The 20,587-nt window shown below is 40.0% G+C and overlaps 1 protein-coding gene across 1 annotated transcript; it reads left to right on the top strand.

Annotated features, from left to right (window-relative positions):
* Positions 1–19,511: 19,511 nt before the first annotated feature.
* Positions 19,512–20,362, top strand: LOC138423148 (small integral membrane protein 20). The gene has a single exon (XM_069558752.1). The coding sequence runs from the start codon at positions 19,575–19,577 to the stop codon at positions 19,776–19,778; it is 204 nt and encodes a 67-aa protein (XP_069414853.1). The 5' UTR covers positions 19,512–19,574; the 3' UTR covers positions 19,779–20,362.
* Positions 20,363–20,587: the final 225 nt, after the last annotated feature.

Here is a 20,587-nt window from a genome sequence, read left to right as displayed (position 1 = left end):
CACAAATGAACCTGAGGCCAGTGCTTTCCGAGCCTCCCTGAGGATAAAAACACCATGTTCCTGGGCCCACATCTAGGTCAAAAGTTACAATTTCCAGGGACAAGATCCGGTCATCTACTCTAGACAAATGCTCTAACAACTAAAACATACTTCTTTTATAAATGCACCTCCTTGTCAGCTCACTGGAGTGAAAGAGCTCCTACTGACGACCACCTTCAACAGGAGCTGGAAGAGGCTCACCGCCTGAAACATCTGAGACATCTCTGCTGATCGTGGGCTTCCTGCCAGCTGGGTCAAAACTAACACAAGTGTCTCTGTTCCTCCAGTAATCCATGTCTAACACAGTCTCAAATCTTCTGAAGGAAGCAGTCAGTCAGGCCACTGGGTCCTCACCCAGAAATGGATTATAGAACAGAAGAGATTATAGAACAGAATCCCAGCACCTGCATTACCCCAGCTGGGATTTCACAGGAATGTGGCCCTATCTGTCTCTGTTGGCATTTATTCTCCAGCCATTTTACCTACTACAGTTTTATGGGCCATAAAGGCCTCCGGTAGCAATAGTGTTGTTTGTTTGTTTGTTTTTATGTACTACTCTTTAAAGTCCAGCCTCCAGTCTGGATTTCATAAGGGAGGAATACTTGGTCCACTAGTTTTTTTAGTAACCCTACATATTCCACAATATTCCACCCGTTGCAGGGTCTATACATGTGTTCAGTTCAGTCTCTCAGTCGTGTCTGATGCTTTGAGACCCCATGGACTGCAGCACACCAGGCTTCCCTGTCCATCACCAACTCCCAGAGCTTGCTCAAACTCAAGTCCATCGACTTGATGATACCATCCAGCCATCTCACCCTCTCTCGCTCCCTTCTTCTCCTGCCTTCAATCTTTCCCAGCATCAGGGTCTTTTCTAATGAGTCAGCTCTTCACATCAGGTGGCCAGAGTACTGGAGTTTCAGCTTCAGCATCAGTCCTTTCAATGAATATTCAGGACTGATTTCCTTTAGGATGGACTGATTGGATCTCCTTGCTGTCCAGGGGACTCTCAAGAGTCTTCTCCAACACCACAGTTCAAAAGCATCAACTCTTTGGTGCTCAGCTTTCTGTATAGTCCAACTCTCACATCCATACTTGACTACTGGAAAAACCATAGCTTTGACTAAACAGACCTCTATCAGCCAAGTAATGTCTCTGCTTTTTAATACGTTGTCTAGGTTGGTCATAACTTTTCTTCCAAGGAATAATCATCTTTTAATTTCATGGCTGCAGTCACCATCTGCAGTGATTTTGGAGCCCCCTAAAATAAAGTCTCTCACTGTTTCCCCATCTATTTGCCATGAAGTGATGGGACCAGATGCCAAGATCTTAGTTTTCTGAATGTTGAGTTTTAAGTCAACTGTTTCACCCTCCTCTTTCACTTTCATCAAGAGGCTCTTTAGTTCTTCTTCACTTTCTGCCATAAGGGTGGTGTCATCTGCGTGTCTGAGGTTATTGATATTTCTCCTGGCAATCTTGATTCCAACTTGTGCTTCATCCATCCCAGCATTTTGCAATGTACTCTGCATATAAGTTAAATAAGCAGGGTGACAACATACAGCCTTGACATACTCCTTTCGCTATTTGGAACCAGTCTGTTTTTCCACATCCAGTTCTAACTGTTGCTTCTTCACCTGCATACAGATTTCTCAGGAGGCAGGTCAGGTGGTCTGGTACTCCCATCTCCTGAAGAATTCTCCACAGTTTGTTGTGATCCACACAGTCAAAGGCTTTGGCATTGTCAATAAAGCAGAAATAGATGCTTTTCTGAAATTCTCTTGCTTTTTTGATGATCCAACAGATGTTGGCAATTTGATCTCTGGTTCCTCTGCCTTTTCTAAATCCACCTTGAACATCTGGAAGTTCATAGTTCATGTACTGTTGAAGCCTGGCTTAGAGAATTTTGAGCATTACTTTGCTAGCGTGCGAGATGAGTGCAAATGTGCGGTAGTTTGAGCATTCTTTAGCATTGCCTTTCTTTGGGATTAGAATGAAAACTGACCTTTTTCAGTCCTGTGGCCACTGTTGAGTTTTCCAAATTTGCTGGCATACTGAGTGCAGCACTTTCACAGCATCATCTTTCAGGATTTGAAATAGCTCAACTGGAATTCCATCACCTCCACTAGCTTTGTTCGCAGTGATGCTTCCTAAGGCCCACTTAACTTCCCACTCCGGGATGTCTGGCTCTAGGTGAGTGATCACACCACTGTGGTTATCTGGGTCATGAAGATCTTTTTCGTACAGTTCTTCCATGTATTCTTGCCACCTCTTCTTAATATCTTCTGCTTCTGTTAGGTCCATACCATTTCTGTCCTTTATTGTGCCCATCTTTGCATGAAATATTCCCTTGGTATCTCTAATATTCGTGAAGAAATCTCTAGCCTTTCCCATTTATTGTTTTCCTCTATTTCTTTGCATTGATCACAGAGGAAGGCTTTTTTATCTCTCCTTGCTATTCTATGGAACTCTGCATTCAAATGGGTATATCTTTCCTTTTCTCCTTTGCCTTTCACTTCTCTTTTCATAGCTATTTGTAAGGCCTCCTCAGACAACCATTTTGCCTTTTTGCGTTTCTTTTTCTTGGGGATGCTCTTGATCACTACCTCCTGTACAATGTCACAAACCTCCATCCATAGTTCTTCAGGCACTCTATCAGATCTGATCCCCTGAATCTATTTGTCACTTCCACTGGATAATCATAAAGGATTTGATTTAGGTCACACCTGAATGGTCTAGTGGTTTTCCCTACTTTCTTCAATTTAAGTCTGAATTTGGCAATAAGGAGTTTATGATCTGAGCCACAGTCATCATCTCCCAGTCTTGTTTTCGCTGACTGTATAGAGCTTCTCCATATTTGGCTGCAAAGAATATAATCAATCTGATTTCTGTATTGACCATCTGGTGATGTCCATGTATGGAGTCTTCTCTTGTGTTGTTGGAAGAAGGTGTTTGCAATGACCAGTGCATTCTCTTGACAAAACTATATTAGCCTTTGCCCTGCTTCATTTTGTACTCCAAGGCCAAATTTGCCTGTTACTCCAGGTATCTCTCGATTTCCTACTGAATACATGTGTACCCAGGTGAAATACAGACAGACAAGAATGGATAGACCCCTGAGGGTAATACATAGGAGACCTGCAGCCTGCCTAACAAATATTCCTAATTTTTGGTAGGCTTCTCTTGAATGAACTTGGAGAAACCCAGAGTCCAGCCCAATTCAGTGAAGACTAAAAGGAGAGACCAGGAGTGAGACCCCTGAAAGTGAAGACCGTATATAAAAACATGCTACAATTAGGAGCTGGCATTCATTACATGCTTCCCAGGTGGCTCTACAAGTAAAGAAGCCACTTGCCAGTGCAAGAGATGCAAGAGATGCAGGTTGATCCCTGGGTCAGGAAGATCCCCTGGAGGAGGACATGGCAATCCACTCCAGTATTCTTGCCTGGAGAATCCCATGGACAGAGGAGCCTGACAGGCTACGGTCCATAGGACTGCAAAGAGTTGGACATGATTGAAGCGACTTGGCACACACACATCCGTTACATGCAATCCTGTTATGGATCACACCCTTCTCAGCCTGCTTCAAGCTTGATTCTATCAGTAAATACCATAATTGCTTTACCATAAAGTGCTTAGACAACCTTAACCAGGCTTTGAATATCTCTCACCATTTTAACTTCCTAGGTCACATTTCACCTACTGATACTTCCTGGGTCGTACATCTAGACAAACCACACAGAAACTGACCACTGTCTTATTTCAGGACTTGCCTCTTGGATGGTGATTCCAGGAGTAAACCAACTGGGGAGTGGTTACCACACTCAGAAGTTCCCCTGTCTAACCAAAGACCTTAAAGAAAGTATTAGAAGGTTTTGAGCAAGAGAGTGGCACAATGAAATTCATGTTTTAAGAGAGTTAGTTTGACCTCTGCAAGATGGATTTGAAGACAAAAGTTACAGAATTCATGGGAATGTTCTTGTAACAATACAATGTGAGTGTCTAAAAGTCTAAGCTTGCACGATGGCAATGCAAAGAAAGATACATACATTAGAGATGTTGTAAAGGAAAAAAAATCAATGAATTTAGTGAATGAAACCTTTGCCCAGAGAAAAGGGTCTAACAGAGATTGCCAGTGGGACTGACATGACTTAAAGGTAGAGGCAGGGCAGAAGAAAATTAGATATTGAAGAAAGCTGGTATTCCTGAGGGGTGTGCAATTTTAGGGAATATTTAGATAAAGCAAATCACTAGCTATATAGACAACACCAAGCTCCATGTACCAATAGGGAAATAAAGTTTGATTTCCTTTGTGTATATGTGAATGTGCTTACTGTTTTCTAAATTCAAAAACAGCTCAGCTGAGAAAAAGAATCTGACTAGACAATTCACAGAGGAAGAAATTCTAATGGCCAATAAGCATTTGAAAAAAAAAACGTTCAATAGTGGAATTGCTAATACAGATTGATTTCTAAAAACAGTATGTAAGGCAAAAATTAAGTGCAGTATAGTTGGAAATCTTTTAAATCTCCCAGGAAATAAGTATATATGATTTGGTGCACAGAATCCTACCTGTATATATAAATATATAACATATTGCATCAAGGGGATTTCTAAGACCACCTCAGTTTCAATAATTCACTAAGGGGATACACAAAATTCAGAAAAGTTGTTATATGTATTGCACGGGAGACTATACTTAATATTTTATAATAAAATATAAGGGAAGATAATCTGAAGAAGAATCTATGTCTAGACAGATATAACTAAACCACTGTTCTATATACTTGAAATACTTGCTTCTTGGAAGGAAAGCTGACAAATCTACATAGCATATTAAAAGGCAAAGACATCACTTTGCCAACAAAGGTCCATGTAGACAAAGCTATAGTTTTTTCAGTAGTCATATACAGATGTAAGAGCTGGACCATAAAAAAGGCTGAGCACCAAAGAATTTATGCTTTTGAACTGTGGTGCTGGAGAAGACTCTTAAGAGTCCCTTGGACTGCAAGGAAATCAAACCAATTAATCCTAAAGGAAATAAACCCTGAATATTCATTGGAAGGACTGATGCTGAAGCTCCAATACTTTAGCCATCGGATATGAAGAGGTGACCCACTGGAAAAGACCCTGAGGCTGGGAAAGATAAGGGGCAGGAGGAGAAGGGAGCAACAGAGGATGAGATGGTTAGATGGCATACTGACTCAATAGACATGAACTTGAGAAAACTCCAGGAGGCAATGAAAGACAGGAAAGCCTGGTGTGCTGCCATCCATGGGCCTGCAAAGAGTTGGACACAACTTAGCAAATGAACAACAATACTTGAAACTATACACTGTAGTTAGTTCAGTCGCTCAGTCATGTCCAACTCTTTGCAACCCCATGGACTACATCATGCCAGGCTTCCCTGTCCATCACCAACTCCTGAAGCTTGCTCAAACTCATGTCCATCAAGTCAGTGATGCTATCCAACCATCTCATCTTCTGATCAACTATTATGCTTCAATTTTTAAAAAGAAAAGCTCTTATACTCATGGTTATGATATAACAGCAAAAGAAAAATTTCATAGAGCAGAATCAGGAGAAATCAAGTGCAAGCGTCCAGGTGTCCTCTCCCAGGAAAGACAGCACTTATTCTCCCAGCAACATGTGTGACAACATACTGCCAACCAGGGAGACTCACCTGAGCCTTGGTGACCAAGGTGTTAATTGCAGATCAATCATATGGACATGGAGCAGAGACATGACTAACTTCAGCTAGTCAGTCTCCAGCGCCCCCAGAGGTCTAGCTAATACAGTGTGGCCCAGAACCTCAGCTGAACCAAAACAGGTATTCACCACAAATCATATGGTCAACATAAACTATCTGGCATGGCCTGTGATCACTATGCTTCCCAGAAGGCTCAGTGGTAAATAATTTGCCTGCAAATTCAGGAGGCGTGAGTTCAAGCCCTGGGTTAGGAAGATTCCCTGGAGTCGGAAATGGCAACCTGCCCCAGTATTCTTGCCTGGGAAATCCCATGACAGAGGAACATGGCAAGCTATAGTCCAGGGGATTGAAAAGAGTCAGACACGATTGAGAACTCAGCTCGCATGCATGGTCATTGTACAAAGACACTCTTATCAGGCAGATATTCCAAGGGCTTAGAGCTTTTCTCCCAGGAGCTGACCAAAGTCCAGCCATAAATATCTTTGGAATATACATGATTTAATCACCTAGGCCTCCTGAGTTAACCCTTGACTACACATGTACATAAAAATATAAGCCATGTACTAGATTATCTGTGCCAGACAGAACTGTATAACATTCTGTCTTTAGAAATTAGAATCATAATTCCACTTGGAAGACAGTATCCAAGTAAATAACAGGTATGAATAAAGCTCAACATTCTAGGATGACAGTAAAAGAGCAAAAATTCAAAAACAAACTCAGTGTCTAAGACTAGGAAAATGGTTAAATAAATCATGGTGTGCTCATAGCCTGGACTACTATAGTAGTAGTTACCAGAGACTCACAGGAACCTAACCTAATACTTTTTCTAGGAGCAATGGTTCAATATTCGCTAATACACTGTTTGTAGTAACTACAGAACATAACTACCACAAATAATGAGAACTGTTTATGTACATACAACACAGAAAGATATATATCAAGATAATGATAGTGGCTATCTTTAATAAGAAGGTGGCTGATTTTTATTTTCTTTTTTCTAGGATTTTGCAGTATTTGCCGCATTTTCTATCAGCAACATGTGTAATATATACAACTGAGGAAAATTTAGTTATGCAATAAATAAATGTAAGACCATGATAAATAGATCACACCAAAAAAAAAAAGAAAAGAAAAGACCTTAGTTACTGAGGAAACCATTAAGGGTGGACCCTAATATTTCTAAAGGTACCAGCGGCATAAGTTACCATATGAAAAACCACATAGATGAGTACACAGGTTCACCTATGGAAAGGTAAGTGGGGGCGAGTAGGGAAAGGTGATTGAATAATATTATGCTTCCTCATAAAAATAAAATAGAACAAAATTTCATTCTATTCGTTGTCAAAGGCACGGAGGGAAAATTCTTGTTGGCTTCCCTCTTTCAGCCTGTCTCCAAACAAAGCTTATTTATGAGCAGGGAGCTGAAAAGGACCTAGAATTCCTGATTTGTTTCCACCCTGATGCTTGGTGGTAGAGATAATCAGGCTGCTATGGGTGGGCTTTGCATAACCAACCCATCCTGCATTCGTCCGTGGTCAGTTGGGCTTTAAGTGAATGTGTTATTTGAAAATCAATGCTAAGACCATGAAAACAGCATTGCAGTATCATGAGGGTCTCACCCTCCAAGTTTTCTCTGGGGATCTGTGTGCTATCAACACTTCACCCTCACGTTACTCACAGGCAACAGCAGCTGTGGCAGCATTTTCTCATCTTTAGTTTGTTTCAACTCCCCTGAGAACCATACAGAATACACCTCCCATTTATGCCAACTCTTCCTTTGTGAAGGATCCCACAAGGCTTCATTAATTTCTCAGGCTAGCCCCAGAGGTCACTGTTGCTGCTTCTGGGGCAAAGCAGAACCTGATAGCACACAGAAACCCAGGACAGTTATTTGAATTAAGAAACAGAGAAGCATTCCCACTATAGGGAGTTCAGGGAAATTACCTATGACCAATTACATATGACCAGGAATCTAGGCATTCTCACCCTGACAAAGAAATAATGGCTGTCACTGGCTCCGAGGGGAGGTGGGAGTCCAAAGAGCTTTAGAACAGGTGGACTCCAAAGAACAAAGTTTTGATCAAAGGGGATTCGTTGGTCGAGACAAAAATTTGACACATCTTGAAAGAAATACTGATACAATGGAGTTTCCTTATCTAATGCACTCAAAACTCCAAAGGAATTTTCCTCTGATATAATACAGCTGGATATTTACAAGAAAGAACTACATGAAAAACCTAAGGTCAAATGCATCAAGCAGGGAGAACATAAAGCAATTAACGTGAGAGAAAAAGATGTTGGCTCCAAAAGGAACGGAAACTGGATATTATCATCCTTTTGATGATCAGAAACCAAGCCCTCTTGAGCAGGAAAGGGTTTCATTAACTAAATGGCCTGGAAGCTCTTACCACAGATGAACCAGAGAATGTGTTTCCAGGCCAGGGAAGGATAATAGTCTACTGAAAATGAGAACCCAAAAGATCTTTCAAAACAAAAATTTATTAGCCTTCTAAAAATCAATAAGGAAAAGAAAAACACCTCAAACAGAACTATGGGCAAAGAGCATGAATAGGCAAGTCATGCACACCAATATTGCTAATGAACATTAAAAGCTGTTCAACTTCCCCTAAAATTAATCAAATAGAATTAAAACAATAATGTGATATTGTTATCAGATTGCCAAAGATGGAAACATTAATGATATTCAGTGTCAGCAAGAAGGTAGGAAAATGTGACTTCCCTGCTAGTCCAGGGGTTAGGAATATGCTTTGCAATGCAGGGGACACTGGTTCGATCCCTGGTCAGGGAATTAAGCTCCCACATGCCACAAAACAGCTAAGTCTGAACACTGTAGAGTCAGTGTGCCTCAACCAGAGCGTCGAAGTGCCACAATGAAAGATCACGTGTCCCAAACTAAGACCAGAGGTAGCCAAATAAATAAGTGTTTTTAAAAAGATGGTAGGGAAAAAATAAATAAAAAATTTTTTTAAAGCAAGTAGGGAAACATAAATGAAGAAATACTCTTGTTGTACATATATTTATACTACACTTTGAATGTTCATCTCCTTTGACTCAATGTATCTACTTCTAATAATAGAAACATTCGTCTCATGGAAATGTTCAAGTAGTCAAGGGTGTTTAGCATAGCATTGTTTATAAAATTTTTAAAATCTAGTATAACTCAACTGTCCTTTCACTGAGGTTGGTTAAATTAGTACAGTACTTAGAATACTTTAAAGCTATGAAAAAGAACGAGACATATCTTTACATAGCACATGCGTACGTGTTCAGTCGTGCCCGCCTTTTTGAGACACCATGGACTGTAACCCGCCAGGCTCCTCTGTCCATGGGTTCCCCAGCAAGAATACTGAAGCGGGTAGCCATACCCTCCTTCAGGGGATCTTCCCCACCCAGGAATCAAACTCACGTCTCTTATGTCTCCTGCATTGGCAAGTGGGTACTAAAAATGGGGAGTTGATACTAAATAAGCTAATAAAATTATGTGATTATGTAAGAAACCATTAAGCCAAGCAAACACTGTACCCAAAAAATTTCATTTAGGGCAGTGCATATTATTTTACACAATCTTAGAAGAATCTGTTAAGGCAACTAAGCACAGAGTTAGACCAAATACGCATGTTTGTGAAGACTGCCAATAGACTGCATGTTTAAAAGCCTGGAACTGAGGCAGCTATCAAAGGCTGCCTTTATAGAATACCTTAAAGAGTGCCTTACGTGCAGTGAAGTCCTTTTCAACAGAAATGTTTGAGCCTTCTAAGAAGAAAAGTTCATTCTCATTCAACTAACCTAATGTCCTTCTAGCTCTAAAGATGCATCATTTTGCAGACAACGGAAAAGAATTGTATTCCTTGCTGCCCCCTTGTGAGTTTTAAGGAAACTGTTCCTTGGTTTATTAATGTTTTTAAATTCAGGAACCATTTATGAAGTATTTACCTTGTGCCAGGCACTTTGCTGGTGTTAACACAAAAGTTAAATAAGACATGATGCCTACTTTTAAGGAACTCACAGATAAATAAAAGTTATGAGTGACTAAACATTTCTAATTCAGTCTGACAGAGACAAGTTCAAGGATTTACTGAACCGCCTACATCAGCCAGTCTGTTTTTTGGAAGGTAGGATGAGGGCACTCAAGGAAGGCTCCCCAAGGAGCTAAAGGAGAGGTGAGCTATTTCTAAAAGATATTTAGTAGAATTTATGAAACTTGCTTAAATGGTGATATGAAGACATGGAGATAAGGATCAAGGAAATGGAGCATAAGATAACAACTAGAAATGCGTCTATTTGGCCAAAACTGGACTTAATACCACATGGAAATAAAAGAGACTTTGAAATGGTCAATCTTCTAATTCTTTCAGCATAGTCTCTGTGAATTATTTTCTATCAGTATCCCAACCACATTTCATCTTTATTCCACTTCTAATCTCAACTATACTTTTCAGGATTTTATTTGTGTGTTGTGATCATCATTTTATGTTTGATAACTGTAAGGCTGGGTAATATTCAAACCATAATAACACAAACTCTAGTGTCATGGAAGAATTCTTCACAATAAACAAAAGCATAGGCAGTGTCAGGAAGCAAGTTTAAATTTTCTTCTAATTTCTCACTTTTGTAATCTCCAGGGCCATCACAGAACCTGGTGCATAGTTGGTTGGTTGAAATAACAAATTTAAATGAAGGGATACAGAGTAAAGGGGTTTGAATGAATAAGTGGTTTTGAAATCAGCCTGTGGAGAAAGGGTAAGACCTGGATCACTAGAAAGGACAGAACCATCTGAGAAAGGGAGAACCACAAATAAACCAAGACCATTTATCAGAGAAAACATTAGTACATGGGTTAATTATTAATTACCGCCGACTAGTTTAGGGGGCTCCTTGAGGTCACAAGTGTCCAGATATAGACACAATCAGACTTGGGTCTTTTCCTTCAGCCTCAAGGGATTGTTTACTGTACATCTATTCTTAGGAATATGAAGAGATGGAAACAGTGGAGAGCGAAGGCTTAGGCCCAGGTCTCTCTCCACCACGTCCTCCCAAAACGCTGGCCTCTGATACCCTCAGCATCAACCACTCCTTTTCAAGACCTAGTTATAAATCTTGTTCAATAAAACAATTAACAAAAGAGAGAACATTCAACAGCTGTAATTACCTAAATGTCCCACCATTACCCATTTGAATGACTAAATCCTCTACATTGATCATGTTAACGAATGATAATTAAAACCAAATAACCTCTAGGCTCATTTATTTTCTACAGTGACAAAACTGAACCTCTAGACATTATATCATGAGGCCCTGAATTGAGCCCGGAAGAGCAAAACAAAGCACAAAGAAAACTGAGTGGAAAGGTGCTGGTGCCCTGGGGAGAGAGGAAGGCCCCGGGCCAGGCTAGCAAACGCTTGTCAGTTATCAGTAGATGGGAGCCTCCCGCCCCCGCTGCCACTCCGCTGTGCTCGGTAGCTTCAACAGTGTCCAATTCTTCACAACCCTATGGACTGTAGCCCACCAGGCTCCTCTGTCCATGGGATTCTCCAGGCAAAAATACTGGAGTGGGTTACCATGACCTCCTCCAGAGGATCTTCCCAACCCAGGGATCGAATCCACGTCTCCTGCATCTCCTACACTGCAGGTGGATTCTTGACCCACTTAGCCACTGGGTAAAGAATATATATATACATATATAACTCAATCACCTTGCTATACAGTAGGAATTAACACTGCACTGGAAATCAACTATACTTCAATAAAATAAATGTTTGATCTCTATCAGAAAAGTATTCGAAGACTCCTTCCTAATTAACAATAAAGTGAAGTCGCTCAGTCATGTCCAACTCTTTCCGACCCCATGGACTGTAGCCTACCAGGCTCCTCCGTCTATGGGATTTTCCAGGCAAGAGTACTGGAGTGGATTGCCATTTCCTTCTCCAAATTAACAATAAGTTACCCCTAAATCTTCTGTTTTCTTGGAATTTGTATGAAGAACCTCATATCAAAGAATGTATAATACCAAGTTCACGGGTTAATTATTAATTAGTCCCAACTAATGTAGGGGCCACTAGAGGGCCTAAGTATTCTTGCCTGAAGAATTCCATGGACAGAGGAGCCTGGCAGGCTACCGCCCATGGGATTACAGAGTCAGACACAACTGAGGGACTATCACTTACTTACTCAGAGGGCTTAAGGATCCAAATACAGACAGAAACAATGTAGTATTGTAAAATAGTATAATTTTCACAGCTTGTGTGTGTTTTTTAACAAGACCCCATATACAATGGCATCTATGATGCATGAAAACAAACAAGCTCAGGAAATACACAGCACTATAAATAAAACAATCATAGAAAACACAGCTCCAACTTCTGCCTCAGTGATCTTAAATTCAACTAAATCTGTGTTTTTCATTACAGTAAAACTTTTGGCTCTTTACATTTTTTTCACCATATACATGTATTCCCCACACTACCATCCAGCCTACCTTCACCAAATATTTACCTATAATGATACCTTTATCTTTGAGGCAACTGTCCAGGTATTTTAAAGTTGGCAAAAGCCCTATTTCTTTAGCGTATGCAGGTCAGAAAAAAGCACTACTATTTTTTCATTAATTTTAGAAAATTTAAAGGCCTAAATGGGAAAGGTAAAACTTTTAAATGATCAGAAGGCCATTTAGGATACTCTCTCTGATATCCAGACACAAATAAGACCAAAACCACAAAACACAAAGAAAAATTTTAATAAATTCAATTACATTCCAATGTAAAGCCTCTGTATGGCAACATTTATCATTAAAAAAAAAAGATTAAGAAAAGCTGCAGACTGAGAAATGATATTTAGGAATGTAAATTAGCCACAACTACTTTCAAGGCAATTTGTCTAAATCGCATAAATTTGGAAACACACCTATCCTATAACCCAGCAATTCTACTATAAAAATGTACACCTAGAGCAATAATTATCAAACTCAAGCTTGCATCAGGATCACTGGAAAGTCTGTTAAAGTAGTCTGGTGGGCCCCACCCCTAAATTCTAACTTAGTAAGCCTGGGTGAAGGTCCTGGAATCTGGATTTCTAACAAGTCCCAGGTGAGCCTGATGCTGCTGATTTAGACACTGTCCTTGGAGAATCACTGCCCTAGAGAAACCATCATACAGGTACCTAAGAGGACACATACAAAAAATGTTCACCATAGTATTGTCCACAATTGTGAAAATCTAGAAACCACTAATAAAGAAATGGATGAGTAAATGTAGAATAGTCAAGCAATCCAGTCACATGAATGAACAACATGTATCAATATGAATATATCTCAAATCAGAATGAGGAGTGAAATAGCAACGGAATACATTCAATATGCCATTTCTGTAAATCTTTTTTTTTTTCGCTGTGCCATGTGGCATGGGGGATCCCAGTTCCCCAACCAGGGATCAAACCTCCATTCCCTGGATTAGAAGAACGGACTCTTAACCCCTGGAACACCAGGGAAGTCCCTCATTAATGTAAATCTTTAACAATAATCTCTGTTTGTGGATACATTTATAGGTACCAAAAGTATGAAAACAGGGGTAGGAAGGATACACAGGAGCAAGGAAGTAGGGAATTAAGACTGAGATGGGTTCAAAAGAGCTTCAATTGTATCCAAAATATTTTGTTTAAAACTGACCTCAAGTTCACTCCTTCCCAATTTCCTCCTCCTCACCTTGGAAAAGAGAGAGCAAAGGGGCCGTGAAAAAGTGAGATTCCCCCATCCTGTCTAGAGGAAAGCTGCAAAGGATATTCAGTGGGAGCTGCCCTGTCTGCAGGGCAAAACGATGCAGGATTAATGGTCTATGTCGCTATTTTTTGTTTCTTTTTCTCTGGTCTTTCAAACAACTTAGATACCAGTATGTGCCCCCAAATAGGAAGGATGGAAGGACAGGATAGAGAGGAGGAGGGAGGAAAGGAAAGGAAGAAGAAAGGAAAAAAGAACATGTATCACACCAGTACTTGTGAGAAGGATAATTCCTCTCTTTAGAGAAGAGGTATGTCTTATCATCATGGTGTGTGTGAGGCACAGGAGGGGCCACAATATCATTAATAACAACACAACTTGTATTTCCATAGTACTTTTCCATTTTCACCCATTTCACTGGAGTAAAAAACAGCAAAACAGTTACATAAAGGAGAGAAAGGCAACTTGCTCTGATTTGACAACTCTAGGTTTGGGCTCTGACAAGGGGTAAGAAGTTTCCTTCTTCCTGTGAATGCGAAGGAGTTCAGAGCACATTAGCCTAAAATATACTGCTTTAACATATTGACTATTTTGAGTTAAAGGCACTTGAAAGACAGAAAATATAAGAGAAAAGCTTATGACCTTCCTTCTTTCTCTTAAAAGCCAAAGACGAAATTCCTTATATGAAAGAGGTCCTCCCCTCCTCCTCCTCCTCTCACCAAGGATGAGAAGCTGAGACCAAGAGAATTCTACACATTAGACCTTGTTCAAGTCATTCTTCTCTTCGTTTGGCCTCCTCACGTAGGTCACTTTTCCACACTTGCTTCTCTGGGTTCAAATAGAAGATAAATGCATTAACAAAAATAATACAAAAGCAAGTTGGAGGCCCATGGCTTTGGGTCTTCATTCCTTATGAGGTCTCTGGTGTCATGTAAACATTTATCTGTATGCTTTCTTCCCATCACTCTCTTCTATGTCAATTTAGGTCTCAGGCTCAGCTGAAAAACTCTAAGAGGGTAGAAGTAAAAACCTGCCTCCCCTGTCCACAATGTCTCCGACAACTTCCTCTGAACCAAGTCTTGGCGCAATTCTTATCTTCCGATGACCTCAGCTCCCCAGAAACTTCAAAAGTAATCACCTCCTTGAAGAAGATTTCCTGACCATACATTCTGAAAGAGCAACTCCAGTCTCTCTCCAGTTCCTTTCCCTGGAATTCCTTTCTAGTTCTTTTATTGGTTAGGAAGTAGGGAATTAAGAAGGGAATTTATTCATAGCATTTATCACCACCTGACATTATCTTATACATTAACTTTTTTAGATTGCGCTCTGTCTAGCATATAAGCTTCATCAATGCAGGGACCCTGTCTGGTAGCGAACATCATGGTGTATCTAGGGTCTTGACTAATGTGTGGAAAACAGCAGGGGCCCAGTAAATATTTGTTGGATGTAGGAAAGAATCTCTCTCTGTCCATCTTTCTTTCTATTAATATTCCCTCTTGAACTGTGGGCATCCTGCAGAGGCTGGTGCATCACCACTGTCCCAAGATATTTCAACCTTTTGTTCTTACTTCAATCCCACATTTCCATTGTATGAAAGGCTGCCCCAGAATCTAACACCTTCTGTTACCTGAAAAACATCATCTTATCTTCTCCAAAAGAAAAGCCCAAAAACTGGGTTCACTGTTCCCATCCATCTGCCACCAACTCTTATCACCTCTTTTCCTATATTTTTTTCAGCCTTTTATCACTATCTATCATGATTAATACAACTCAGAGTAATATGCCTTAAGTTTAAATTGAGCACTGCCATTTACAAAGTACCTTAACATTAATGATCTTACCTAACCCTTAAAAATCTTATAAACCTAAGTATTTATTATAGAGAAATGAAGCTATGGTCATAAAAAATACACATGAATTTTATACAGGCATACCTCATTTTACTATTTTGCTTTACTGCACTTCACAGATAATTGCATTTTTTATAAATTGAAGATCTGTGACAACCCTGTGTTGAGCAAGTCTATCTGCACCATTTTTCCAACAGCATTTACTCACTCATGTCTCCATATCACATGCTAGTACATCTCACAATATTTCAAACTTTCCATTATTATTATATTTGTTATAATGACCAGCGATCCAAGATCACTGATGCTACTACTATAACTCACTGAAAGCTCAGATGACAGTTAGCATCTTTTAGCTAAATAGCATTTTTTAACTAAGATAAAGTATTCTTTAAATTAAGATATATACATTATTCTTTCGGACATAATGCTACTGCACACTGAATACACCATGGTATAGTATAAACACAACTTTTATATAAGCTGGAAAACCAAAATACTCATGTGACTTGCTTTATTGCAATATCCAGTTTATTGTGGAGACCTGGAGCAAAACCTGCATACCGGCAGGTATGCCTGTAGCAGTTTTATTTGTAAGAGCTAAAGACTAGAAACCAAATATCTTTCATTAGGTGGATGGATAAACTGTGGTATACCCTTATAATAGAATATTACCCATTAGTTAAAAAAAAAAAAAAAAGACCATTTTAGTAAGGCAATGGCACCCTACTCCAGTACTCTCGCCTGGAAAATCCCATGGATGGAGGAGCCTGGTAGGCTGCAGTCCATGGGGTCGTGAAGAGTTGGACATGACTGAGCGACTTCACTTTCACTTTTTACTTTCAGGCATTGGAGAAGGAAATGGCAACCCACTCCAGTATTCTTGCCTGGAGAATCCCAGGGACAGCAGAGCCTGATGGGCTGCTGTCTACGGGGTCGCACAGAGTCAGACATGACTGAAGCGACTTAGCAGCAGCAGCAGTAACAAATGCCACAACCTGGATGGGTCTCAAGGGCTTTAAATTCAGTGAAAAAGAAAAGCCAATCTCATAATCTTACATATAATTCTGTTTACATGATATTCTTGAAGTGACAAAATTATAGTGATGGTGACCAGATCAGTCATTGCGGGGCATTGGTGACAGAGGAGGGTGTGACTAGAAGGGGTACAAGGGTGTTTCTTTGTGGCAACAGAACAGTTCAATAACCTGGCTGTGACAGTGGTTATACAAATATATACATTTTAAAGAATGTCATAGAATTGCACCACAAACAACAACAACAAAAACAGTACATGTAAAGACTGAAATCTGAGAAAACTCTGCAGTTCATTATTGTTAGCATTGTACCAGCATCAATTTGCTGGTTTTGATAACATTATTGTTATGCTCCGAGCCCATATCTCCGAACCCACCGAGAGAGAGCAAGTCCACCACTGTAATACAAGGGCAAGAAGGGAGTTTATCTCTAGCGCACTAGGGCCCAAGTCTCATCCCACACAAGAGAATCCGACAAGAGCCCCGAACAAAGGAGTATGGCGGCTTATATACAGGCAGTTCTTTGTCTCAGTTATAGGAGTAGCTGGCGTTACATGATTGGCCAGGCAGGATGAGCACATATCCTGTCTCTTTCTGGTAAACATGACTCAGGTCCTAGAGCCCATCATTTGGTCCCTAACAGTTATCATTGGAGGAAGCCAAGTAAAGAATACATGGGAACTCTCTTCTACTTTTGCAACTTTTATGACCACAAAATTATTTCAAGTTATAAGTTTAAATTATGTAAAATTGTACACACAAAACAAAACGGCAGACTTCCAATTAGAAGGGCTACCAAGTAAAAAATTCACATCAGGACGATCATCAGTTGCAAACATTAGAGCCATATTTAATATCCTATAGAGCTATATGTTCTGAACCACTCCAAAAACTTAAGAAAAGAGCAGCACTCTATACTGGTACCTGGTAACCATGATTAAGAAGAAGTAAACTTCATTTCACTAACCTGGAGCTGTGGTCACCAATCGGGCTTCACACTGCTTCCACTGTGATGGTCTGGTTTTCCTGTCTGGAAGGCAGGAGTCATCTTACCTGAAATGTGGTTAGAAGTAGGGCAGGTTTAACTGAATGTTCACTTAAATAAAACCTTGTTATACACAAAATTCTAATATAATTTTAATCTGTATTACTTCACATGGAAAGTGAATTTTGGCTACGTATGTATATGTTATACAGATAATTTTGTAAATAAACACTGGATCACTGAAAAACAAAAAAGACATATAAAAGCTGCCAGAGGCCCTTCCCTGGTGGTCCAGTAGCTAAGACTCCACAGTCCCAATGTAGGGGGCCCAGGCTTAATCCCTGGTCAGGGAACTAGATTCCATAAGCCGCAACTAAGATCCTGTGCAACCAAATAAATTATAAAAATACATATATATATATATATATATTTTAACTGTGAGAGTAGTTATAGCAGCAGCAGCAGCTCATATTATTAGGATTTACCAAAGGCACTGCCCTAAAGTCTCCCATAGATTGCCTCATCTCATCATCACAGCAGCCATGTAAGGAGGTGTTATTACTATTGCTTTTTATAAATTAAGATATACAGACACAGAGAGGCTACGTAACTTGATCTGGGTCACACAGATGGTATTTGGTAGAGCTGAGAACCTCAACTGGTTTACTGCTTTTGGCCCTATAATAGTGGCCTTGATCTTTACTGCCTCCTTACCTTCAGCTTTCCTTCCTGTCCATCCCCTTTTAGTTTTCCTGAAGCTGCCATGACAAATTACCACAAATTTAGCGGCTTAAATAATACAAAGGTATTATCTAACAGTTCCGGAAGTCAGAAGTCCAAAATGAGTCTCACTGGGCTCATGTTCATTGTGGACACCCTAGTAGAGAATTCATTTCCTCACCTCTTTACAGCATCCAAAGGCTATCTTTATTCCTTGGCTCTACCATCAAAGCCAGGAACATCAACCGAGTTCTTTTCACATTGCCATATCTCTGGTTCTTTCTCTTCTGCCTCTCTCTTCCATTTATAAGTAACCCTGTGATTACATTAGCTCCACAAGGGTAATCCAGGATCATCTCCCCATCTCAATATCATCTGCTTAGCAACCTTAATTCCATCTGAAAACTTAATTTCCCCTTTACCATGTCATCTCAAATTTTCACATGGATCTGAGAATTATGGACATCTTGGGGTAAGGGTAGAGATTGTTCTGCCTACCACAAGCCGTAATGCTGGCATTGAAATAATCTTTTCTTATCACTTCAGGTGACCTTTCTTTTCCTTTCTCATCAATTCCAAAATTTTTCATTTATATTTTTATACTCCTGCCTTGTTCTTAAAAATTTGGTATGATTTCAGAATATGTACTATGGGATAGTAAACTGCAATTTAAAAAATCAAATCTGAAGGGAGGATTCTGAGAAGATAATAGATAAGAAGCACCAGGAATATGTCTCCCCACCTGGACAACAATTGTGCTGGTAGAATCTGTCTGATGTAACTATTTTGAAACTCTAGAGTCCACTGAATGTTTGTAACTTCCATGAAACTACTTTCATCAGTTTCAATTCTCAGCACAGCACAGACTATTTATCCTCCATTTTGGGAACCAAAACACCAGGAATTCAAAAGCAACTGTATATATAGGAGAAATGAGAAAGTCACCTCACATGCCTGGGGAAAGACACAGACTTAAAAAGACCTGAGAATTGCAATAACATATAAGGAAAAAGAATCTGAAGGATACATATGTCTGAATCATTTTGCTATACACCTGAAACTAACACAACATTATAAATCAACTATACTTCAAATTTTCTAATTAAAAAAAATTTTAAATTATAATCTAGGGAAAAAGAGACCCAAGATGACTATAAGTCTACATTTCAGGCTGATTTTTGGCAGAGACAGACTAGAGCGATTTTTTTGCCCTTTCTTTCAAAAATTAACTCATTTTAATTGAAGTATAATTACAGTATTGTGATGATGTCTGCCATACATCAACATAAATTGGCCATAGGCGTACACGTGTCCCCTCCCTCCTAGACACCCATCCCACCTCCCTCCCCATAAAAACCAAAAGCCATCAAACCTTGGGGAAGGGAGAGAATCTGATTTCCAGAGTTATCATATCACTATATTGAAATGTCCATGTTAGCCAGCCGGCGGGAGCCCGGTTTGGAGAGTCCGGGGCCCTAGGAGAGTCCCGGTAGCCCCGGCTGGAGCCATGTCCCGGAACCTGCGCACTGCTCTCATTTTCGGCGGCTTCATCTCACTGATCGGCGCCGCCTTCTACCCCATCTACTTCCGGCCCTTAATGCGGCTGGAGGAGTACAAGAAGGAACAAGCCATAAATCGAGCTGGTATTATTCAAGAAGACGTGCAGCCACCAGGGTTGAAAGTGTGGTCGGATCCGTTTGGCCGGAAATGAGAAGACTAACACCACCTCTAATTATGAAAGTAGACAAGAGACTTCATGCTTTCAGTCCTACAGCAAGTGCAGTAAGCCACCTGACTAGAGAACACCGGCTGGAGCAGAAAACTCCAGCAGGCCGTAAAGAGTCCTGTGCCTGAGGATCACGTCCCTTCTTAAAAGAGCCCTGGAACAAATCATACTATTAGGAGGGTGTTCATGACTTGGTTTCCTTTCTAAAAATGAAGCTATCTCACTCAGCTGGGCTTGAAGGCTATCTACATATTATTCAGTCTCTACCTCTTAGCCAGCCAAGCTGTGATATGAATACAGGCAACCAGTAGACTGGGGAAGATTCTAGACTGTTTTGCCATCCTCCAAATAGGAAATTTCAGGGGAAAACTACCATATTGAGCAGCCTCATAGGGCTCTTTGAAAATGTTAAAGTTGATAGAACTCTTTGAGGACAAGGTACATTGTACTCTTTAAGAATAAATAGTTCAGCTCAACTATCTCATTAGCAAGGTTGCTGCATATTGAGAAATAAATTTGAAGCAAACTAAATGGGTCTGCATGCCTATTAAAAATCATTGTTGAATTGACTGAAGTGAAAATGTGTATATTAAAATGGTTTCTCTTACTTAAAAAAAAAAAAAAATGAAATGTCCATGTTATCAACAGCAACAGAAAAAATATCACAAGGCATACAAATAAACAGGAATGTTGGCCCATTCAAAGAAAAAACCCACACCAACAGAACTGTACCAGAGAAAAAACAGATGGTGGACCTACTACACAAAGACTGTTTAATAACTGTCAAAAAGATG

Source organism: Ovis canadensis, chromosome 18, assembly GCF_042477335.2.
Source record: "Ovis canadensis isolate MfBH-ARS-UI-01 breed Bighorn chromosome 18, ARS-UI_OviCan_v2, whole genome shotgun sequence".
NCBI classification, from domain to species: Eukaryota; Metazoa; Chordata; class Mammalia; order Artiodactyla; family Bovidae; genus Ovis; species Ovis canadensis.
The sequence above is the reverse complement of the archived record's forward strand: the minus strand, read 5'-3'. Positions and strand labels throughout refer to the sequence as shown.